Raw genomic sequence first — 26,219 nt, 5'->3', positions numbered from 1 at the left:
CACACACACACACACACACACACACACACACCACACACACACACACACACAACACACACACACAACACACACACACACACACACACACACACACACACACACACACACACACACACACACTCAGAACGCTTTCATCTAAAGTTAGAGATTCAGGAAATTTTTGTTAAAAAGTAACACAGAATAATTATTCCAATGTCCCGTGTTGTTCACTTAAGACACTTAAGCACTTAGTGGTCGTAGAATATCCAACCTATGAGCTCGTAGGTTGGCCCGATTGAAAAGACTGAACTTGGCCAGGGCTGGCCTAGCGGTCCGGTCACCTATAGGCTGCTAATTAACGTGTCGGGGCTTCGACTCCCGATCCGACGACCTGCCCCTGCAGCCCCTCGACCACTGTCTGTACTCTGTACGTTCCCTGCAGAGGACTGCTGTAGCAGCGCCTCGACCACTGTCTGGACGTCCCTGCAGAGACTGCTTCGTAGCAGCCCCTCGACCACTGTCTGTACTCTGGACGTCCCTGCAGAGGACTGCTGTAGCAGCCCCTCGACCACTGGTCTGGAAGTCCCTGCAGAGGACTGCTGTAGCAGACCTGCCCCTGCAGCCCCTCGACCACTGTCTGTACGTACCCTGCAGAGGACTGCTGTAGCAGCGTACACAACTAGGCCTGTAAATCTCTGGGTGTCCACCGATTCCATTCCATTCCGATTCTTGGGGTCATGATTCGATTCAACTCGATTCTCAATCCAAAAACGATTAAAAAAAAAAAGTCAAATGCATTTTTTTCCAGATTCAAAACAATTCTCTATTCAAAATGATTATCGATGAATTACATAGGATTTCATCACAATCTACTCCAGCCAACTGAAGTGACTACAGTAACTTGAGAATGACTGAAGACATGATGTTTACTGTGATTGTGATTGTTGTATCAGAGTACAGAACAGTTCATATCCTACATAAAGTTAGTGTGTATAATAGTAGTAGACTGTTGTATCAGAGTACAGAACAGTTCATATCCTACATAAAGTTAGTGTGTATAATAGTAGTAGACTGTTGTATCAGAGTACAGAACAGTTCTATATCCTACATAAAGTTAGTGTGTATAATAGTAGTAGACTGTTGTATCAGAGTACAGAACAGTTCATATCCTACATAAAGTTAGTGTTGTATAATAGTAGTAGACTGTTGTATCAGAGTACAGAACAGTTCATATCCTACATAAAGTTAGTGTGTATAATAGTAGTAGACTGTTGTATCAGAGTACAGAACAGTTCATATCCTACATAAAGTTATGTGTGTATAATAATATGGACTGTCTGTTGTATCAGAGTACAGAACAGTTCATATCCTACATAAAGTTAGTGTGTATAATAATATGGACTGTCTGCTGTATCAGAGTACAGAACAGTTCATATCCTACATAAAGTTAGTGTGTATAATAGTAGTAGACTGTCTGCTGTATCAGAGTACAGAACAGTTCATATCCTACATAAAGTTAGTGTGTATAATAATATGGACTGTCTGTTGTATCAGAGTACAGAACAGTTCATATCCTACATAAAGTTAGTGTGTATAATAGTAGTAGACTGTCTGCTGTATCAGAGTACAGAACAGTTCATATCCTACATAAAGTTAGTGTGTATAATAGTAGTAGACTGTCTGCTGTATCAGAGTACAGAACAGTTCATATCCTACATAAAGTTAGTGTGTATAATAATATGGACTGTCTGTTGTATCAGAGTACAGAACAGTTCATATCCTACATAAAGTTATTGTGTATAATAATATGGACTGTCTGCTGTATCAGAGTACAGAACAGTTCATATCCTACATAAAGTTAGTGTGTATAATAGTAGTAGACTGTCTGCTGTATCAGAGTACAGAACAGTTCATATCCTACATAAAGTTAGTGTGTATAATAGTAGTAGACTGTTGTATCAGAGTACAGAACAGTTCATATCCTACATAAAGTTAGTGTGTATAATAGTAGTAAACTGCTGTATCAGAGTACAGAACAGTTCATATCCTACATAAAGTTAGTGTGTATAATAGTAGTAGACTGTCTGCTGTATCAGAGTACAGTACAGTTAATATCCTACATAATCCTCTCTCCATTCATCAGGCGTCCTCCGGGAAATGCTGTGAGTTGTTTACTTTGCAATGGAATGATGTCTGTTCATGTAATACGTTTTGTTTACGAATGTACCAAAGAATTTATACGCAGCCTATTGGCCCCGCGCCCTGTTTCCCATAGCCCGGCGGTGCAGCCTATTGGCCCCGCGCCCTGTTTCCCATAGCCCGGCGGTGCAGCCTATTGGCCCCGCGCCCTGTTTCCCATAGCCCGGCGGTGCAGCCTATTGGCCCCGTTCCCTGTTTCCCATAGCCCGGCGGTGCAGCCTATTGGCCCCGCGCCCTGTTTCCCATAGCCCGGCGGTGCAGCCTATTGGCCCCGTTCCCTGTTTCCCATAGCCCGGCGGTGCAGCCTATTGGCCCCGTGCCCTGTTTCCCATAGCCCGGCGGTGCAGCATATTGGCCCCGCGCCCTGTTTCCCCTAGCCCGGCGGTGCAGCATATTGGCCCGCGCCAATGGGTGTCGCGACCCCCAGGTTGAGGTCATTTTGGGGGGTCCCCAGATTATAAGAAAAATAATCAACTGAATGGCTGGAAAATGGAAATTACGAGTTTACATAGTACATGCATACACTTTCCTTACTGATTATATCTGGTTTCACTATTTATTTGATGTATTTTTTCTATAATTAAGGTTATTATAGCAGTGAATTTGGGGGGGGGGGGGGGGGGGGTCGGGTCGCATTTATGGGGGTCCCCAGCCAAAAAAACGTTGAGACCCCCTGTCTGCCCTAATTGATCGTGCTACAGCGTCACACACAGAAGCATCAAAACCGGCAGATCTGAGAGCTCGAAAACGCGGCGCGAAGAGACGCGTTTTTTCGAGGTTGTAGATCTGCTACTTTTGAACTTGAATCTTGAAAAGTAACCGTTTCACAACGTATGAGGTTTCCACTCCCGGACAGAGACCACATGAAATATGAGTTTGTTCGACTCCGTTCAACTAAAACTAAATGGCCTTCATGGCTTTTATCTTTTGGTTTCAGATGAATTATTAAGGCCAGATGAATTCGAAGTCATTTGATCTTATTACTTATTTATTTAATGCACTAAAACAACTGCAATTTGTGAACTCTTTTTTTAACTCATTCTGGACGGGAACCCCCTTTTGGTGTTTTAAGCATTATGTTATACTTTAGCTATTGAAAAACAGCAGATCTACAAGCTCGTAGCGCAGCACTTGGTGCCGCTCTACGAGCTTGTATAGTTCATCTTATTCAGCTTGTAGATCATCATTTTTAACTCAAATCTTTGCTTCTGGGGGGTCCCTGGAACAACATATTTTCAGATGGGGGTCGGCGGCCAATTACATATAATTCTGGGGTCCTTGACATGAAAATGTTTGAGAACCACTGACATAGAAACATGGGGTTTTCAGAAAACAGACATTTGTAGAATGGTCCTCAGGAAAAAACGTTCGCTCTGAAAGAATATATATTCAAAGATTTGTCCCGCATTTTTACGATTTTTCAATAGCTCAATTATAACATAATGCTTAGTTAAAACACTAAAACGTGTTCCCGTCCAGAATGGGTTAAGCAAGATGTTTATGTATAGTAGTAGTAATAATAGTAGTAATGTTTTCATATGTTCCTCTATATGTATAGTAGTAGTAATAATAGTAGTAATGTTTTCATATGTTCCTCTATATGTATAGTAGTAGTAATAATAGTAGTAATGTTTTCATATGTTCCTCTATATGTATAGTAGTAGTAATAATAGTAGTAATGTTTCATATGTTCCTCTATATGTATAGTAGTAGTAATAATAGTAGTAATGTTTTCATATGTTCCTCTATATGTATAGTAGTAGTAATAATAGTAGTAATGTTTTCATATGTTCCTCTATATGTATAGTAGTAGTAATAATAGTAGTAATGTTTTCATATGTTCCTCTATATCATATATGTCAAACTCAAGGCCCGGGGGCCAAATCAGGCCCGTGAATGAATTATCTTTGGCCCGCGGAATGATATTTAATTAGTATTAGAACTGGCCCTCTGGTATATTGCACGGACCACCATAATACTACAAGTCTGACAATGCACTGTGAGTGCATTGGCACATATCACATATCATACTATGAAAGCAGTGCTTGGTGAGGATCAGAACAGGAAACTGAGCTTAATAATTATGCATTTTCGGTTATAAATGCATTTTTTGCCGTTTGCCTGGGATGTCCTCATGACCGCGGTGCCCGTGTGTTGAAACACAGTCCGGCCCTCGACTTGTACCAATGTCTTTATTTTGGCCCACTGTGTATTTGAGTTTGACATCCCTGCTCTATATGTATAGCAGTAGTAATAATAGTAGTAATGTTTTCATATGTTCCTCTATATGTATAGTAGTAGTAATAATAGTAGTAATGTTTTCATATGTTCCTCTATATGTATAGTAGTAGTAATAATAGTAGTAATGTTTTCATATGTTCCTCTATATGTATAGTAGTAGTAATAATAGTAGTAATGTTTTCATATGTTCCTCTATATGTATAGTAGTAGTAATAATAGTAGTAATGTTTTCATATGTTCCTCTATATGTATAGTAGTAGTAATAATAGTAGTAATGTTTTCATATGTTCCTCTATATGTATAGTAGTAGTAATAATAGTAGTAATGTTTTCACATGTTCCTCTATATCCGGTCAGGAGGGTTAGATAGAGCTAGTGTTCCTAGTATGTCCAAAACAAAACATATTATTCCAATGGATCCCATGTTAGTTATGATTGAGTCACAAGCTCTTTTTTTAAATGCTTTACATTTGTTAAACTAGGGCAGTGCCCAGGGGGGGCAGTGCCCGTGGGAGCCTGGGCTCTGGGCAGGGGCCTGCATGCCCAGAGCCCCAGGGCAGGGCCCTGCCCTGGGGCTCTGGGCAGGGGCCTGCATGCCCAGAGCCCCAGGGCAGGGGCCCTGCCCTGGGGCTCTGGGCAGGGGCCTGCATGCCCAGAGCCCCAGGGCAGGGGCCCTGCCCTGGGGCTCTGGGCCGGGCCCCTGCCCTGGGGCTCTGGGCAAGGGCCCGGCCCAGAGCCCCAGGGCAGGGCCCCTGCCCTGGGGCTCTGGGCCGGGCCCCTGCCCTGGGGCTCTGGGCAGGGCCCTGCATGCCCAGAGCCCGGGCAGAGGACTTTGGTCTGACCGACTCGACACCGGGCACTGCACTTTAATATATCGTGATGTCAGAGGTATCCCCTTTTATGCCCATGTATGGAGTTCTTTGTCAGGCATGCCCAAATAAATATGGAGTCAATGCAGATGTCAGAATGATGTCAGAAGTCGGTGGGACGAACCCGTATTTAGGCATGCCCAAATATGGAGTCTGGCCCAGGCAGAGGCCTTGTGATATGACGGCTGTGGCCCGCGGGCAGAGGCCCTTTTGTGGCGGTTCTGGACAACCGTGGGTCCGACCGACTCGACACCGGGCACTGCACGCCCTGCGATGGTGTGGAACGTGTGTGTCGAATATGAAGTCGGTGGGTCTAACGGTTCCAAACCATCAAAAGTAGCCGATCTACAAGCTCCAAGAGCTTGCGGGTCAGCTACATTTGATGATATTCTGTGACACTAAAGATACATAAACATAAAGGGATTGTCACATACAAAAAAAGTTTTTTTTCTGAGCTCAATTACACTAAAAAAAACCCCTGAACTTTTTAACATTCAGTAGATTTTCTGTGGTCTGGGGTTTTCTGGCTCAAACAGGTGCTCTGATTTGCCTGCTGTGTGTGATGTCACAGCCTGCAAATCCCATATATGACAATGGGATCTGCCAGCAGATGTCATTGTTTTTCACTGTTTTGCCTGTTTCCATTGCAGCTCAAAAGGCTTCCAAACCCCAGAGAAAACTCCAGACCACAGAAAATCCAAGTTCAGGTTTTTTTTTGGGTTGTAATTGAGATCATAAAACCTAAAAAAATAAAAAATAAATACAAATTAATGAAAATTAAATTCATGTCACGAAACCTTTAAAAAGGGAGTTAAGAGCTTCCCGCCCGACAACGACAGAAAGCGTCTCCAGTTAATAGACTTAGTGGAGATTAAATCAGTTTAGTTCAAAGGCCGGTTCAAGCGGCGTACATCTGAACTCCATTTTGTCCCGGGCGCTCTCAGGCTAACAGACTCACCAAGAGACGCTTTCTTTGCTTTTCTTTTGGATCCAGTCTTGAGTTTATTAACCCATTTAGAACCGAGGATTCTACAAATGTCGTCTAAAACAGTTTTCTGAAGAACCTCACGTTTCTATTGTCGGTGGTTCTCAACCTTCTTCACATCAGGGACCCCGAGAATTATCCGTATTTGGCCGGCGAACTTCCATCTGAAAATATGTTGTTCCAGGGACCCCCCCCAGAAGCTAAAGATTTGAGCTAAAAACGTTCGCTGTCAGATAATATATATTCAAAGATTCGCGCCACATTTTCACGATTTTTCAAAAAAATAGCCGATCTACAAGCGCTATTGGAAAAATAGCAGATCTACAAGCTCGTAGCACGGCACTCGGTGCCGCGCTACGAGCTTGTAGATCTGCTATTTTTCCAACAGCTAAAGCACAACGTAATGCTTTAAAAACACCAAAAGGGGTTCCCGTCCTGAACGTGTTAAAACATTTGATTTGTAATTCATTGTTTTGATTCAAGTTCTATTGAACACAGTGACTATATAAACCATGTTGAGGCCTGTAGGCGGTGATTTGTTTCCTCCATATTGTATTTATCACGGCGCCGACTCACTCAAATGCAGCCCAGATGACATCACTGCTGGGCCTGGAGGAGAGATTCCAGCTCCTTTTAGTTGGAAAAAAAGGGAATCTGTATGTCGCCTCTCTCTGTCGGGGGGTGGAAAACTGTTAACTATATTCAGGAGGATCTTTGCTCAAAAGTGTCAAAAAAGAAATGTGCAGATCTACGAGATCGGAACACGTGGCGATTCCTCCCCACGTGGTGTCACTAATTAGCCTGCTTTAACCCCTTTTGGTGTTTTAAAGCATTGTGTTATACTTTATCTATTGAAAAATCACACCCGTGTGAACTGAGTGGTGTCAGGTCTTATATAGACTGATCAGCTGTGGTCTGACGTAATGCAATCACACCCGTGTGAACTGAGTGGTGTAAGGTCTTATATAGACTGATCAGCTGTGGTCTGACGTAATGTCTGACGTAATGAAATCACACCCGTGTGAACTGGGTGACCATAGCTAGTCCCCACAGGAATCCGCGATTCCGCGATCGCGGAATTTACCGCAGAAATCAAAGCAGTCCGCAGAAATAAAAGCAGGCCGCGGAATACAGGGCGACCTGCAGAATATTACATTTTCCATGTAGTTTTCATCCCGGCCGCTAGATGCCGCTGTCAGATAGATGGGAATCACATAAGAGGAGCCTGTCTCACTCTCCTGCTGCGGATACGGAAACGTGGATATGTCTGTGGCGTCTGTCGCATGTGTTGTTGTGGTTGTAGTAACTTGTACTCTCATCTCTATCATAGCAACCATGCTCATTTTTTGGTACGAACAGACACGTAAACTAACAAAGCTGAAATCACACCCGGGTGAACTGGGTGACCATAGCAACCATGCTCATTTTTTGGTACGAACAGACACGTAAACTAACAAAGCTGAAATCACACCCGGGTGAACTGGGTGACCATAGCAACCATGCTCATTTTTTGGTACGAACAGACACGTAAACTAACAAAGCTGAAATCACACCCGGGTGAACTGGGTGACCATAGCAACCATGCTCATTTTTGAGTGGTGTAAACCACTCCTACGACTGGCTTTGTTAGTTTACGTGTCTGTCTGTCTGTCTGTGCCAAAAAAATGAGCATGGTGCATTGTGATTGGCCGGAATGAGACATTACGTCAGACCACAGCTGATCAGTCTATATAAGACCTTACACCACTCAGTTCACACAGGTGTGATTTTTTTGGGTACGGACAGACACGTAAACTAACAAAGCCAGTTGTAGGAGTGGTTTACACCACTCAAAAATAGCAGATCTACAAGCTCCTAGCGCAGCACCAGGTGCCGCGCTATGAACTTTGTAGGTCTGCTATTTTTGAAAAATTGTGAAAATGTGCCTCAAATCTTTGAATATATATTATTACAGAGTGAACATTTTAACTCAAATCGTTGCTTCTGTGGGGGGGGGGGGGGGTCCCTGGAACAACATATTTTCAGATAGGGGGCGGAGGCCAATTACATATAATTTATGGGGTCCTTGACATGAAATATTGAGCACCACTGATACAGAAACATAAGGTTTTTCAGAAAACTGTCAGGATTTTGAAGACATTTTTAAAATGTCGACGTCAGGCCTGAATGGGTTAAGCAACTAGTCGACTAGTAAATCCACTAGTTGACCTGGTTGGTACTAGTTGACCTGGTTGGTACTAGTTGACCTGGTTGGTACTAGTTGACCTGGTTGGTACTAGTTGACCTGGTTGGTACTAGTTGACCTGGTTGGTACTAGTTGACCTGGTTGGTACTAGTTCACCAGGTTGGTACTAGTTGACCTGGTTGGTACTAGTTGACCTGGTTGGTACTAGTTCACCAGGTTGGTACTAGTTGACCTGGTTGGTACTAGTTGACCTGGTTGGTACTAGTTGACCTGGTTGGTACTAGTTAAGAAAAACATTTCTTCTTTTGTAGGCCTCAAGATCAGCTAGAATGCCAGATTATAGTCACCAATGTACACAGGTTCTTTTTCCTTTATTTTTTATTTTTGAAGGAACAGCAATGTCCGTGTTAACCTATGGTGGGTTGACTCATCATGTGTGACTCATGAGTACCAGTAGGGGCGCTGTTGTGCCAGAAACAGAAACAGAGAGATAGTGCGTGCTGCACTGTTGCCTGCTAATGAGAGAGAGCGGGAGAGAGAGAGAGGGGGAGAGGGGGAGGAGGGAGGAGAGGGGGAGGAGGGAGTTGCACCACTCAGTTCACACGGGTGTGATTTGTTTTATACATCTCTCTGAACCAGTGTGTTGTGTTGTTTCAGGCCTGCGTACGTGGAGGCATAATGGACGACGCCCACTGCTACTAGCCCCGCCCCCCTCCCGTTAACCCCCAGCTTCTCTCGGTCACGGAGGAGTGGACCCTCTCTCTGGGAGGTGGACGATGGAGGGAGATGACCCCGGGTCCCACCACCACCACCACCACCACCACCACCCCATCACCATGGTGACCAGCACAAACAACCCATCACAGCCGGAAGCCTGCAGGGAGGCCAGGGAGGCAGCAGCAGCTCCCCCTGCTGGCAAAGTGGAGAGCGGCGGCGGGGTGAACCCCCCTCATCATCACGCGGACCCCTGCTGGGACGGCTGCAGCGGAGCGGGGCTGAACAAAGGGGGCCGCCGGCCCCCCCTGGTGGAGACTCACGCACCGCAGCCGCACGCCACCGAGTCCCCTGGAGGTACTGTGGAGGCCGCTCGCCACTATTCATCACATGAGGCCTCAGGCCTCGTTCACACCTACCAAACACATGTTCTGTGCCATGTCTGTGATTTAATGGCTGCCACAATGCAATTCAATTGGGAGTCAAACATGGTTTGACCAAACATTTGTGTTTGATGGGGCAGCAACCAGCAATCAAATGGGACCCTTGTAGATCTTTTTATGCTTTAGCTATTGAAAAATAGCAGATCTACAAGCTCGTAGCGCGCCACCGAGTGGCACGCTACGAGCTTGTAGGTCTGCTATTTTTGAAAAATCGAAGAACGACTGACATAGAAACATAGCTTTTTCAGAAAACTGTCAGGATGTAGAAGACGTTTTTAGAATCTGATCTCAGGTCAGAATGGGTTAACTCTTGAGAGCGTAAAATGAAACATCCATACACCACGGAAATGTCATCCAATGGTGGTCCGTCTCGGCTAAATACATATCATTTTGGCACCCCATTCGACCGTTATCTCTCTATTGAATAGGTGAAATCATCCGTTATCAGCACCTTCGAATAGGCCCAATATGGCCATACTGGCATACTCACCGTTTCAGTAAATGGTGCATTTATATAGCGCCTTTATCCAAGGCGCTTTACATAGATTGTGCATTACATGCACACATTCATACACCGATTGCGGCGGAAGCCATGCAAGGTACCAACCAGCACATCGGGAGCAATGTAGGGGTTCAGTGTCTTGCCCAAGGACACTTCGACATGTAGACAGGAGGAGCCGGGATTCGAACCACCGTCCCATGGATCATTGGACGACCTGCTCTACCTCTTGAGCCACAGTCGCCACAGTCGCCCCGCTCCTCAGTATGTCATTATCACCTATTGTCATTATCACTGATGTCCTGACGGAGGCGCGCCGTGTCTGGTGGCCTTGAGCCACGTGAGGCACCGCCGAGCGAGGTGCTAGCCGAGCGCGTCGCCGTGCTGAGCGTTGCGACGGCCACCAGACCCGACTCAGCGCCGTCCGAGTTACGTCCCGATAGGCAGAGAATAGTATATATTAGTAGCCCCTAGTTTCCATGCGCCGACAATAGTTGGAAATGACACGTCCACCAGGGGGAAACCTTGACCAGGCTATGTTCAGCCAGTATGGCCATATTGGCCCTATTCGAAGGTGCTGATAACGGATGATTTTGCCTATTCAATAGAGAGATAACGGTGCTATTCAATAGAGAGATAACGGTCTATTCAATAGAGAGATAACGGTCTCTATTCAATAGAGAGATAACGGTCCTATTCAATAGAGAGATAACGGTCCTATTCAATAGAGAGATAACGGTCTCTATTCAATAGAGAGATAACGGTCCTATTCAATTGAGAGATAACGGTCTCTATTCAATAGAGAGATAATGGTCCTGTTCAATAGAGAGATAACGGTCCTATTCAATAGAGAGATAACGGTCTCTATTCAATAGAGAGATAACGGTCTCTATTCAATAGAGAGATAACGGTCTCTATTCAATAGAGAGATAACGGTCTCTATTCAATAGAGAGATAACGGTCTATTCAATAGAGAGATAACGGTCCTATTCAATAGAGAGATAACGGTCTCTATTCAATAGAGAGATAACGGTCTCTATTCAATAGAGAGATAACGGTCTATTCAATAGAGAGATAACGGTCTATTCAATAGAGAGATAACGGTCTCTATTCAATAGAGAGATAACGGTCTATTCAATAGAGAGATAACGGTCCTATTCAATAGAGAGATAACGGTATCTATTCAATAGAGAGATAACGGTCCTATTCAATAGAGAGATAACGGTCCTATTCAATAGAGAGATAACGGTCTCTATTCAATAGAGAGATAACGGTCTCTATTCAATAGAGAGATAACGGTCTATTCAATAGAGAGATAACGGTCTCTATTCAATAGAGAGATAACGGTCCTATTCAATAGAGAGATAACGGTCCTATTCAATAGAGAGATAACGGTCTCTATTCAATAGAGAGATAACGGTCTCTATTCAATAGAGAGATAACGGTCTCTATTCAATAGAGAGATAACGGTCTCTATTCAATAGAGAGATAACGGTCCTATTCAATAGAGAGATAACGGTCCTATTCAATAGAGAGATAACGGTCTATTCAATAGAGAGATAACGGTCTCTATTCAATAGAGAGATAACGGTCTCTATTTAATAGAGAGATAACGGTCCTATTCAATAGAGAGATAACGGTCTCTATTCAATAGAGAGATAACGGTCCTATTCAATAGAGAGATAACGGTCCTATTCAATAGAGAGATAACGGTCTCTATTCAATAGAGAGATAACGGTCTCTATTCAATAGAGAGATAACGGTCTCTATTCAATAGAGAGATAACGGTCTCTATTCAATAGAGAGATAACGGTCTCTATTCAATAGAGAGATAACGGTCTATTCAATAGAGAGATAACGGTCTATTCAATAGAGAGATAACGAGATAACGGTCTCTATTCAATAGAGAGATAACGGTCCTATTCAATAGAGAGATAACGGTCCTATTCAATAGAGAGATAACGGTCTCTATTCAATAGAGAGATAACGGTCTCTATTCAACAGAGAGATAACGGTCTCTATTCAATAGAGAGATAACGGTCCTATTCAATAGAGAGATAACGGTCCTATTCAATAGAGAGATAACGGTCTATTCAATAGAGAGATAACGGTCTCTATTCAATAGAGAGATAACGGTCTCTATTCAATAGAGAGATAACGGTCTCTATTCAATAGAGAGATAACGGTCCTATTCAACAGAGAGATAACGGTCTCTATTCAACAGAGAGATAACGGTCTCTATTCAACAGAGAGATAACGGTCTATTCAATAGAGAGATAACGGTCTCTATTCAATAGAGAGATAACGGTCTCTATTCAATAGAGAGATAACGGTCTCTATTCAATAGAGAGATAACGGTCTCTATTCAATAGAGAGATAACGGTCCTATTCAATAGAGAGATAACGGTCTATTCAATAGAGAGATAACGGTCTCTATTCAATAGAGAGATAACGGTCTCTATTCAATAGAGAGATAACGGTCTCTATTCAATAGAGAGATAACGGTCCTATTCAATAGAGACATAACGGTCTCTATTCAATAGAGACATAACGGTCTCTATTCAATAGAGAGATAACGGTCTCTATTCAATAGAGAGATAACGGTCTCTATTCAATAGAGAGATACCGGTCCTATTCAATAGAGAGATAACGGTCTCTATTCAATAGAGATATAACGGTCTATTCAATAGAGAGATAACGGTCTCTATTCAATAGAGAGATAACGGTCTCTATTCAATAGAGAGATAACGGTCTCTATTCAAAAGAGAGATAACGGTCTCTATTCAATAGAGAGATAACGGTCTCTATTCAATAGAGAGATAACGGTCTATATTCAATAGAGAGATAATGGTCTCTATTCAATAGAGAGATAGAGATAACGGTCTCTATTCAATAGAGAGATAACGGTCTAAATTCAATAGAGAGATAACGGTCTATTCAATAGAGAGATAACGGTCTATTCAATAGAGAGATAACGGTCTCTATTCAATAGAGAGATAACGGTCTCTATTCAATAGAGAGATAACGGTCTCTATTCAATAGAGAGATAACGGTCTATTCAATAGAGAGATAACGGTCCTATTCAATAGAGAGATAACGGTCTATTCAATAGAGAGATAACGGTCCTATTCAATAGAGAGATAACGGTCTATTCAATAGAGAGATAACGGTCCTATTCAATAGAGAGATAACGGTCTATTCAATAGAGAGATAACGGTCTATTCAATAGAGAGATAACGGTCTATTCAATAGAGAGATAACGGTCTCTATTCAATAGAGAGATAACAGTCTATTCAATAGAGAGATAACGGTCTATTCAATAGAGAGATAACGGTCCTATTCAATAGAGATAACGGTCTCTATTCAATAGAGAGATAACGGTCTCTTCAATTGAGAGATAACGGTCTCTTCAATAGAGAGATAACGGTCTCTATTCAATAGAGAGATAACGGTCTCTATTCAATAGAGAGATAACGGTCTCTATTCAATAGAGAGATAACGGTCTCTATTCAATAGAGAGATAACGGTCTCTATTCAATAGAGAGATAACGGTCTATTCAATAGAGAGATAACGGTCCTATTCAATAGAGAGATAACGGTCCTATTCAATAGAGAGATAACGGTCCTATTCAATAGAGAGATAACGGTCTCTATTCAATAGAGAAATAACGGTCTCTATTCAATAGAGAGATAACGGTCCTATTCCATAGAGAGATAACGGTCCTATTCAATAGAGAGATAACGGTCTCTATTCAATAGAGAGATAACGGTCTCTATTCAATAGAGAGATAACGGTCCTATTCAATAGAGGGATAACGGTCTATTCAATAGAGAGATAACGGTCTCTATTCAATAGAGAGATAACGGTCTCTATTCAATAGAGAGATAACGGTCCTATTCAATAGAGAGATAACGGTCTCTATTCAATAGAGAGATAACGGTCCTATTCAATAGAGAGATAGCGGTCCTATTCAATAGAGAGATAACGGTCTCTATTCAATAGAGAGATAACGGTCTCTATTCAATAGAGAGATAACGGTCTCTATTCAATAGAGAGATAACGGTCCTATTCAATAGAGAGATAACGGTCTCTATTCAATAGAGAGATAACGGTCTCTATTCAATAGAGAGATAACGGTCTATTCAATAGAGAGATAACGGTCTATTCAATAGAGAGATAACGAGATAACGGTCTCTATTCAATAGAGAGATAACGGTCCTATTCAATAGAGAGATAACGGTCCTATTCAATAGAGAGATAACGGTCTCTATTCAACAGAGAGATAACGGTCTCTATTCAATAGAGAGATAACGGTCCTATTCAATAGAGAGATAACGGTCCTATTCAATAGAGAGATAACGGTCCTATTCAATAGAGAGATAACGGTCTCTATTCAATAGAGAAATAACGGTCTCTATTCAATAGAGAGATAACGGTCCTATTCCATAGAGAGATAACGGTCCTATTCAATAGAGAGATAACGGTCTCTATTCAATAGAGAGATAACGGTCTCTATTCAATAGAGAGATAACGGTCCTATTCAATAGAGGGATAACGGTCTATTCAATAGAGAGATAACGGTCTCTATTCAATAGAGAGATAACGGTCTCTATTCAATAGAGAGATAACGGTCCTATTCAATAGAGAGATAACGGTCTCTATTCAATAGAGAGATAACGGTCCTATTCAATAGAGAGATAGCGGTCCTATTCAATAGAGAGATAACGGTCTCTATTCAATAGAGAGATAACGGTCTCTATTCAATAGAGAGATAACGGTCTCTATTCAATAGAGAGATAACGGTCCTATTCAATAGAGAGATAACGGTCTCTATTCAATAGAGAGATAACGGTCTCTATTCAATAGAGAGATAACGGTCTATTCAATAGAGAGATAACGGTCTATTCAATAGAGAGATAACGAGATAACGGTCTCTATTCAATAGAGAGATAACGGTCCTATTCAATAGAGAGATAACGGTCCTATTCAATAGAGAGATAACGGTCTCTATTCAACAGAGAGATAACGGTCTCTATTCAATAGAGAGATAACGGTCCTATTCAATAGAGAGATAACGGTCCTATTCAATAGAGAGATAACGGTCTATTCAATAGAGAGATAACGGTCTCTATTCAATAGAGAGATAACGGTCTCTATTCAATAGAGAGATAACGGTCCTATTCAATAGAGAGATAACGGTCCTATTCAACAGAGAGATAACGGTCTATTCAATAGAGAGATAACGGTCTCTATTCAATAGAGAGATAACGGTCTCTATTCAATAGAGAGATAACGGTCTCTATTCAATAGAGAGATAACGGTCTCTATTCAATAGAGAGATAACTGTCTCTATTCAATAGAGAGATAACGGTCTCTATTCAATAGAGAGATAACGGTCTCTATTCAATAGAGAGATAACTGTCTCTATTCAATAGAGAGATAACGGTCTATTCAATAGAGAGATAACGGTCTCTATTCAATAGAGAGATAACGGTCTCTATTCAATAGAGAGATAACGGTCTCTATTCAATAGAGAGATAACGGTCTCTATTCAATAGAGAGATAACGGTCTCTATTCAATAGAGAGATAACGGTCTCTATTCAAAAGAGAGATAACGGTCTATTCAATAGAGAGATAACGGTCTATTCAATAGAGAGATAACGGTCTATTCAATAGAGAGATAACGGTCTATTCAATAGAGAGATAACGGTCTCTATTCAATAGAGAGATAACAGTCTATTCAATAGAGAGATAACGGTCTATTCAATAGAGAGATAACGGTCCTATTCAATAGAGATAACGGTCTCTATTCAATAGAGAGATAACGGTCTCTATTCAATAGAGAGATAACGGTCTCTATTCAATAGAGAGATAACGGTCTCTATTCAATAGAGATATAACGGTCTCTATTCAATAGAGAGATAACGGTCTATTCAATAGAGAGATAACGGTCCTATTCAATAGAGAGATAACGGTCCTATTCAATAGAGAGATAACGGTCTCTATTCAATAGAGAGATAACGGTCCTATTCAATAGAGAGATAACGGTCTATTCAATAGAGAGATAACGGTCCTATTCAATAGAGAGATAACGGTCTCTATTCAATAGAGAGATAACGGTCTCTATTCAATAGAGAGATAACGGTCCTATTCAATAGAGAGATAACGGTCTATTCAATAGAGAGATAACGGTCCTATTCAATAGAGAGATAACGGTCCTATTCAATAGAGAGATAACAGTCTATTCAATAGAGAGATAACGGTCTATTCAATAGAGAGATAACGGTCTATTCAATAGAGATATAACGGTCCTATTCAATAGAGAGATAACGGTCCTATTCAATAGAGAGATAACGGTCTCTATTCAATAGAGAGATAACGGTCTCTATTCAATAGAGAGATAACGGTCTATTCAATAGAGAGATAACGGTCCTATTCAATAGAGAGATAACGGTCTCTATTCAATAGAGAGATAACGGTCCTATTCAATAGAGAGATAACGGTCTCTATTCAATAGAGAGATAACGGTCTCTATTCAATAGAGAGATAACGGTCTCTATTCAATAGAGAGATAACGGTCTCTATTCAATAGAGAGATAACGGTCTCTATTCAATAGAGAGATAACGGTCTCTATTCAATAGAGAGATAACGGTCTCTATTCAATAGAGAGATAACGGTCTATTCAATAGAGAGATAACGGTCCTATTCAATAGAGAGATAACGGTCTCTATTCAATAGAGAGATAACGGTCTCTATTCAATAGAGAGATAACGGTCCTATTCAATAGAGAGATAACGGTCTATTCAATAGAGAGATAACGGTCCTATTCAATAGCGAGATAACGGTCTCTATTCAATAGAGAGATAACGGTCTCTATTCAATAGAGAGATAACGGTCCTATTCAATAGAGAGATAACGGTCCTATTCAATAGAGAGATAACGGTCTCTATTCAATAGAGAGATAACGGTCCTATTCAATAGAGAGATAACGGTCCTATTCAATAGAGAGATAACGGTCCTATTCAATAGAGAGATAACGGTCCTATTCAATAGAGAGATAACGGTCCTATTCAATAGAGAGATAACGGTCTCTATTCAATAGAGAGATAACGGTCCTATTCAATAGAGAGATAACGGTCTATTCAATAGAGAGATAACGGTCCTATTCAATAGAGAGATAACGGTCTCTATTCAATAGAGAGATAACGGTCTCTATTCAATAGAGAGATAACGGTCTATTCAATAGAGAGATAACGGTACTATTCAATAGAGAGATAACGGTCTATTCAATAGAGAGATAACGGTCTCTATTCAATAGAGAGATAACGGTCTCTATTCAATAGAGAGATAACGGTCTATTCAATAGAGAGATAACGGTCCTATTCAATAGAGAGATAACGGTCTCTATTCAATAGAGAGATAACGGTCCTATTCAATAGAGAGTAAACGGTCTCTATTCAATAGAGAGATAACGGTCTCTATTCAATAGAGAGATAACGGTCTCTATTCAATAGAGAGATAACGGTCTCTATTCAATAGAGAGATAACGGTCTATTCAACAGAGAGATAACGGTCTCTATTCAATAGAGAGATAACGGTCTATTCAATAGAGAGATAACGGTCTCTATTCAATAGAGAGATAACGGTCTCTATTCAATAGAGAGATAACGGTCTCTATTCAATAGAGAGATAACGGTCTCTATTCAATAGAGAGATAACGGTCCTATTCAATAGAGAGATAACGGTCTCTATTCAATAGAGAGATAACGGTCTCTATTCAATAGAGAGATAACGGTCTCTATTCAATAGAGAGATAACGGTCTCTATTCAATAGAGAGATAACGGTCTCTACTCAATAGAGAGATAACGGTCTCTATTCAATAGAGAGATAACGGTCCTATTCAATAGAGAGATAACGGTCTATTCAATAGAGAGATAACGGTCTCTATTCAATAGAGAGATAACGGTCTCTATTCAATAGAGAGATAACGGTCTCTATTCAATAGAGAGATAACGGTCTATTCAATAGAGAGATAACGGTCTCTATTCAATAGAGAGATAACGGTCTCTATTCAATAGAGAGATAACGGTCCTATTCAATAGAGAGATAACGGTCCTATTCAATAGAGAGATAACGGTCTCTATTCAATAGAGAGATAACGGTCTATTCAATAGAGAGATAACGGTCTCTATTCAATAGAGAGATAACGGTCTATTCAATAGAGAGATAACGGTCTATTCAATAGAGAGATAACGGTCTCTTCAATAGAGAGATAACGGTCTATTCAATAGAGAGATAACGGTCTCTTCAATAGAGAGATAACGGTCTCTATTCAATAGAGAGATAACGGTCTATTCAATAGAGAGATAACGGTCTATTCAATAGAGAGATAACGGTCCTATTCAATAGAGAGATAACGGTCTCTATTCAATAGAGAGATAACGGTCCTATTCAATAGAGAGATAAAGGTCTCTATTCAATAGAGAGATAACGGTCTCTATTCAATAGAGAGATAACGGTCTATTCAATAGAGAGATAACGGTCTATTCAATAGAGAGATAACGGTCTATTCAATAGAGAGATAACGGTCTATTCAATAGAGAGATAACGGTCTCTATTCAATAGAGAGATAACGGTCTCTATTCAATAGAGAGCTAACGGTCTATTCAATAGAGAGATAAAGGTCTCTATTCAATAGAGAGATAACGGTCTCTATTCAATAGAGAGATAACGGTCTCTATTCAATAGAGAGATAACGGTCTATTCAATAGAGAGATAACGGTCTCTATTCAATAGAGAGATAACGGTCTCTATTCAATAGAGAGCTAACGGTCTATTCAATAGAGAGATAAAGGTCTCTATTCAATAGAGAGATAACGGTCTCTATTCAATAGAGAGATAACGGTCTCTATTCAATAGAGAGATAACGGTCTCTATTCAATAGAGAGTTAACGGTCTCTATTCAATAGAGAGATAACGGTCTATTCAATAGAGAGATAACGGTCTCTATTCAATAGAGAGATAAAGGTCTCTATTCAATAGAGAGATAAAGGTCCAATCCGCTGATTTTGGGGGTACTTGGCATGAAAGGATTTGAGCACTGATAGTTTTTCAGAAAACTGTAATTTGGTGTTTGCCAAAGTGTCCTAAAAGGCATACTGTACATACATGGAATGTTTGTAGCCTGGCTCCAGCCCTGAACCGCTATAGCCACGCACATAAAAATCACACGCGTGTGAAGTGAGGGGCGCTCTTGTCGTTGTTCAGACACATGATGACGTAAAGGCCGATTTGCTCGTCTATATATGACGTAAATTTCCATTTCATTGTCAATGGCATTTAATGTTTGGATGGTTGCCACAAAAAGCAGATTTGTTCAGACACATATATGACGTAAATTCTCCTTTCAATGGCAATTGTGACACGAGTTCTGGACAAAAAAATAAATCAAAATAAATCCTGAATAATGAAGTGAAACGAAATAAAAAGGTCAGGCTGACATTTTTGCCATTATACCATTCTGGGCGGGAACCCCTTTTGGTGTTTTAAGCGTTACGTTAAACTTTAGCTATTGAAAAATAGCAGATCTACAAGCTTGTAGGTCTGCTATTTTTGAAAAATCGTTAAAATGTGCCTCAAATCATGATTTAGAAAACTTCTTTTTTAAATTTCGACGTCAGGCCTAAATGGGTTAAAACAAACAATTGATTGGCTAATCGCTAGTCTGTCTCCCCCCCCCCAGGTGGAGGCGGAGGGGTGTCTGTGAAGGTGGCCACCACCCTGCTCCAGCCCATCTGTCTGGGGGACAGTCCCATGGTCCTGCCCATCCACCTGCAGATGTCCGGGGGAGGCGCCGGCGCCGTGCCTTCGCTGCACGGCCAGATGGGGGCGCTGCACGGCCAGATGGGGGCCACGCCGTACTTCATGACCAGCCAGGGGGCGCTGTCGCTGCCGCTGGTCCTGGACCCGCAGCTGCTGCAGCACCTCAGCTCCCAGGTAATGACCAGCCAGGGGGCGCTGTCGCTGCCGCTGGTCCTGGACCCGCAGCTGCTGCAGCACCTCAGCTCCCAGGTATCGGCCTTGAAGGTTTCATAAGCTTCATTTTCATTTATTTTTATTATTTCTTTGTTTTTTTGACCTCAATTACATCCAAAAAACCTGAACTTTGAACATTCAGTGGATTTTCTGTGGTTCTGGGGTTTGGAAGCCTTTTGAGCTGCAATGAAAATGGGAGCGTACCTATGTTCCCCAGGTTCTATGTTCCCCACCATGCAAAAAAGGTTCTTTGTTCCCCACTTAGAATAAACCTAAACCAGAAACCTAACCTAGTAATTTTAGTAATTCTAGTAAGACTAAAAGTATTTTAGCAACTTAGTCTTAGTGTTACTTTTAGTAGCAAATTCTGATTTAAGCTCAGTCTTTGAACAATCCATTGAACTGTAGGCCTGCCTAGGCTACTTAAACTATCTAATTAACACAAAATACAGTAAAACATAATTGCTCAGACTCTTCAACAAATACTTTTTGAAGTGTCTCGGGGTCTTGTTTACGAGTGAGGGGAGGACGGAGAAGGAGATCAGCCGGAGAATTGGAGCGGTATTGCAGTCGCTGTACCGCTCTGTTGTGACGAAAAGAGAGCTGAGCCAGAAGGCAAAGCTCTCCGTCTATATACCGAGCAATCTTCGTTCCTACTCTCACCTGTGGGTCATGACCAAAAGAATAAGGTCGCGAATACAAGCGGCCAAAATTAGTTTTCTTCGACGGGTGGCTGGCATCTCCCTTAGAGATAGGGTGAGAAGTTCATCTCCCTTAGAGATAGGGTGAGAAGTTCAGTCACACGGGAGAGACTCGGAGTAGAGCCGCTGCTCCTTCGCCTGGAAAGCTGAGGTGGTTCGGGCATCTGGTTTGGATGCCTCTCGGGCACGTCCCACTGGGAGGAAACCCCGGGGCAGACCAAGGACCAGATGTTGGGATTTTATCGCCACACTGGCCTTGGAACGCCTCGAGATCCCCCAAGATGAAGTTACTAATGTTGCTCTGGAGAGGGAAGTCTGGAGCTCTCTGGTGGAGCTGTTGCCCCCGTGACCCGACCACGGATAAGCAGTTGAAGATGGATGAACGGTGTGCTTTACTGTAATTTTCGGCATTACATCGTTGCTGCAGAAACGAGGCAGAGCAGAGTTCCGTAAGCAGTGGTGAAGTGCCATGTTCGATGGTACACAAAAAAGCATAGTTAAATTGTTAATTGGAATGATTTCTATCGTCCACTAACATTTCTTTTTTTTTAAAGTAATTCTTATCCCATGATTTTGCGCGTGGAAGGAACACGTTATTCGAACCAGTTCCTTTCCCCTCCATCAGGCACCCCGGCTGGCCAGGGGGAGGCAGTTTAGAGACCAGGATTACTGCATGTTTTTTGTGAGGGTACCTACCCTAGGGGACACGGGGAGAACATGTGAGGGTACCTACCCTAGGGGACACGGGGAGAACATGTGAGGGTACCTACCCTAGGGGACACGGGGAGAACATGCAAACTCCACACAGAAAGGCCCTTTCGCCAACCCCAGATGGAATGATTTCTATCGTCCCCTAACATCTCAAACCGTTCCCTCCAGATGGTCCACTAACATCTCAACCTGTTCCCTCCAGATGGTCCACTAACATCTCAACCTGTTCCCTCCAGATGGTCCACTAACATCTCAACCCGTTCCCTCCAGATGGTTCTATCGTCCCCTAACATCTCAAACCGTTCCCTCCAGATGGTCCACTAACATCTCAAACCGTTCCCTCCAGATGGTCCACTAACATCTCAAACCGTTCCCTCCAGATGGTCCACTAACATCTCAAACCGTTCCCTCCAGATGGTTCACTAACATCTCAACCCGTTCCCTCCAGATGGCGTCAGGCTGTCCCGCTCTGCCTCTCCAGAACAACGTGCTGTGCCAGAACGCCTCGTTGACCTTCGGCCTCCCCCATCCTCCCCCTCCTCCTCCTCCTCCTCCTCTGGACCAGAAGTCTTCAGGAGGTTCATCCTCTCCAGACTCCAACCTGCTCTCCCTGCTGCAAAACCCGGCATTCGCCGCCATCTTGCAGGTAAGAATAATAATAATAATAATCTTCATCCCTGAAGGCAGTGTTGTGCTGCGGATCTTTTAACTAGTAGGGCTGTATTTGAATGACGTCGCGGGTGTGCATAGAGCTCATTTGAATTGCATGTGGGGGGAGTGCGTCGGTGCGTGCGGTGTCTGAACTAACGGGGCGGCGCCCTGGACTGCCATACCGCCAGCTCACCACTGCCCGAAGGTATATTTGTCGTCACAGATCTGTTGAAAACATTGAACATAAACATGAGGTCCCCACTGTACACAGAACCGTCATATCGTCGGGGTGCTTTGTTTAATGCCGTGATGGCTGAGGGAGGGGACACAATACTCCTAGGAAATCACCACCATACCTTGTTCTGTTCTGTATACCTATTTGTGTTTTTACAAGTAGGCCATACATGGCCTACTTGTGCGCAAGCAGAGCACGCAAGTACTGCTACTAACTAATGTCTATTACAGCTGCTGTTCTAAATCATTTAGACCCGTTACTGACCTTATATACCAACCTTGAAACGTACCTTAGTTACGTCACCATCAACAGCCAATAAGGGACCACCATTCGCGCGCACGCGCACACACACACACACACACACACACACCAATACCATCCCTACTGTACTTCCTACTGTACTTCCTACTGTACTTCCAGGACCTCTTCACCTCCCAGGCCGCCGCCTCTTCCGCCTGTCAGTCTCCAGGCTCCGCCCCCGGCGCCACAGACCCGTTCGCCTCCGCCTTCTTCACCTCCCATCCCCCGCCTCCTCCCCCTCCCCTCTCGCACCCCTACGCCTCCCCTCTGGCTCCGCTGGTGCCCCCCGCCACCCTGCTGGTGCCCTACCCGGTGGTGATCCCGCTGCCGGTGCCCCTGCCCATCCCGCTGCCCATCCCCGTGCCCATGGTGCCCCCCCACGGGCACGGGGAGGACTCCAAGGGCAACGTGCCCCGGTCCGTCTGCACCGTGAGCAGGAGCACCCAGACCACCACCACCTGCCCCCGAGACGCTACCTCCTCCTCCTCCTCCTCCTCGCACACCTGCTCTGCCAGGTTAGTACAGGCTATAGTATTTATTTATTCATGTATTTATTAATTCATTTATTTAGACCTTTTTTCAATTTTGGTTCAGTTTTATTTATTATTATTTCTTTAAGGTGGTTTTGATAGTTTTGGTTTGTTTTTTGAGTGGTGCAAACCACTCCAACAACTGGCTTTGTACCCGTGTACCCGTGTTTGTTCGTACCAAAAAAACGAGCATGGTTGCTATGGTTAGCAACCAAAAAAACGAGCATGGTTGCTATGGTTAGTATGTGACGTCACTGACATCTCAGATATCACGTCAGAGTGAATCAATGTACAGTAACTATAACAATAAATGTGTAGTTGCACCACTCAGTTCACACAGGTGTGATTTTTTTAATTCTGGAAAGGTTTTTGTGTTCGTTTCATTTTTGAGGGGCGCTAGCCCCTCCTATATACAGGTTTAATGTTTGTTTTTAGTTCAATGTTTGTTTTGTAAACGCCATTGTCAATGACGGATCATAATGTGCCTCATTACGTCATAATGTTGTCTCTTTATTGTAAATGGCGTTTAATGTTTGTGTTGGCACACTTTGTTTTACATCACCATTACATCACCTAATCAACATGAGTTAGACTTTAATATATTAATATATTAGCGCCCCTCACTTCACACGGGTGTGATTTTGTTTTGGCATATGGTGTGAGGCGGGATTCAAAAAGCTCAGAAAACTAGTGATGATATAGCTGCTATTATAGAAGAGATATATTTGTACATTGCATGTACAAGCAATGTAGCTAGCCTTGTTGTCAGCTTGTAGATCAGCAATGTTGTTTGCCATTTGTGACTATTTATATAGGGCTTAATAATACTGGATAGTATTTCATAGCCACCCAATTTATTAGGCCTTTGTATGAAATATAGATTTTGAGTGGTAGTGATTTGAGGTAGTTTTAGCTACTTTTGTAAACAACAGTTCCAGGTAGTACATTCTTCGCAAAGCCTCGCTTTGCGAAACAATGTTTCCAGTTTTGTTCTTTTCACTATAATAACTAAAATAATCACTAAAATTACTGTAATAACCATGGTTCTCTCCAGGTTACTGTGATAACCCTGGTTCTCTCCAGGTTACTGTAATAACCATGGTTCTGTCTCTGCCCCGGCAGGTTCGGCGTGGCACCGCCCCATCCTCCACACGCGGCCCCTCCCCCGTCGTCGTCGTCAGAAGGCGAGGCGTTGGACCTGTCCGTCAGACTGTGTCCGGCGGCCGTCCAGCCCAAACTGGAGTTCCCCTCCCCCCCGCAGCAGGACAACGTGCTCGACCTATCGGTGGCCGGCAGCGCCAAGAAGAAGTATATGCAGCAGCCGGCGGCGGCGGCGAGCTCGCTAGGAGGCGGCGGCGGTCGAGAGTTCGGTCGAGGGGAACTCTCCCCCGGCGGGGGCGGCGCCCCCCCGGCGCCGTCTCTGGGCGCGCTGCGGCCGATGGAGGGCGTCCCGACGCTGGACTCCAAGCTGCTGATGAGCGGCCTGGCGTCGCTGGAGTTCACCCGGCAGCACAAGTGGCTGCAGGTGGACGCTAGCGGCGGCGGCGGCGCCTCAGGCACCCTGAGCCGCGAGGGGGCGGCGGGTTCCCTGGGCGGCGGTGGCGGACCGCCAGGGGAGATAGTGAGCGCCGCATCGCAGACGGCCAAGGTCATCGTGTCGGTGAAGGACGCCATCCCCGCCTTCCTCTGCGGGAAGATCAAAGGGCTGTCGGGCGTGTCCACCAAGAACTTCTCCATCAAGCGAGACGGGGTTGGCGGGACGGGGGCGGCGGCGGCGGCCGCCTCGGGCCCCGTACAGCAGCTGTACGGCCCCCTCCCCCCGTCGTCGTCGTCCAGCGGGCCCCCAGCGGGGGGGGAGCAGCACGACCCCGGCGACCCGCTGGGCAGGAAGGCCCCTAAAAACAGAGCTATCAAAGTGAAGAAGGTCGGCTCGCAGGAGATCCACTTCCTGCCCATTAAGAAGCAGCGGCTGGCCGCCTTTCTGCCCAGGAAGTGAGAGCTCTTCCTTCGTCTTTAGGACATAAAGCACATTCTAGACATTCTGGAGCTCAACTCATGTGCATCTTTTTACGCCTGAAAAACGACCAAGATTTAAGAGTACACGTTCCACAGGTCGTATAAACCGTGGGGTGTACGTCGGACGTCCGATAGCGTGATGTGTTTAATGCTCACAGAACTGGAGGAACGGTGACCCCTCGGTGACCCCTCGCATTTCTATGAATCCGTATATATTTTTTCCCCTGGTTTTGTAATGCACTACTTTAGAGTGGCGTGCTCTTTTAAAGACAGTTTGTTGAAGTATGGCAGCTGAAACGGCCTCCGAGGAACGTCCACTGGAGATACTCTTTTATTCTGAAACCCTAAAATGTTGAACTCCGTATCTTGTAAATTGTTAACTTATAAGACAAGAGGGTTTTGCATTATTTTCTTTGTTTCCGGTAATGTTTACGGTTTGATTTCCGTGTGTTTTGTATTCATGTGTTTGAGTGCACTGATGGCAGGTGAGAACCCCAGTGTTTTGTATTCATGTGTTTGAGTGCACTGATGGCAGTGAGAACCCCAGTGAGATTACGTTTAGTTTTGACTGAAACCGTTTTAAACATCCCGTCATTGAGACGTAACCGTCCTCGGTATGAACGCCATATCCATCTGTGGTTCACTGAAGCCGTTGTCGTCTCCTTTGATGGCTCAGAAACGGTATCAAAATGGGGGTCCTTGAAATGAAAACGCGTGAGAACCTCTGGCTAAGGGGGTAGTGGGGGAACCAGGCTCCCCAACAACCCAGGACAGTCCAGGGGGAACCAGGCTCCCCAACGGACCGGGCCAGTCCAGGCGGAACCAGGCTCCCCAACGACCCAGGACAGTCCAGGGGGAACCAGGCTCCCCAACGGACCGGGCCAGTCCAGGCGGAACCAGGCTCCCCAACGACCCGGTCCAGT

At 43.6% G+C, this 26,219-nt stretch overlaps 1 protein-coding gene across 1 annotated transcript; it reads left to right on the top strand.

Annotated features, from left to right (window-relative positions):
• Window positions 1-9,233: 9,233 nt before the first annotated feature.
• On the top strand, window positions 9,234-25,276 carry rai2 (retinoic acid induced 2; the record flags this gene model as incomplete). Its single annotated transcript, XM_079507046.1, has 5 exons — window positions 9,234-9,528; window positions 19,860-20,113; window positions 22,013-22,210; window positions 22,871-23,265; window positions 24,403-25,276. The coding sequence occupies 5 exons, from the start codon at window positions 9,234-9,236 to the stop codon at window positions 25,274-25,276; spliced, it is 2,016 nt and encodes a 671-aa protein (XP_079363172.1).
• Window positions 25,277-26,219: the final 943 nt, after the last annotated feature.

Source organism: Electrona antarctica (genome assembly GCF_951216825.1).
Source record: "Electrona antarctica genome assembly, chromosome: 7".
NCBI lineage: Eukaryota > Metazoa > Chordata > Actinopteri > Myctophiformes > Myctophidae > Electrona > Electrona antarctica.
This window is presented reverse-complemented; position numbering and strand designations above follow the sequence as displayed.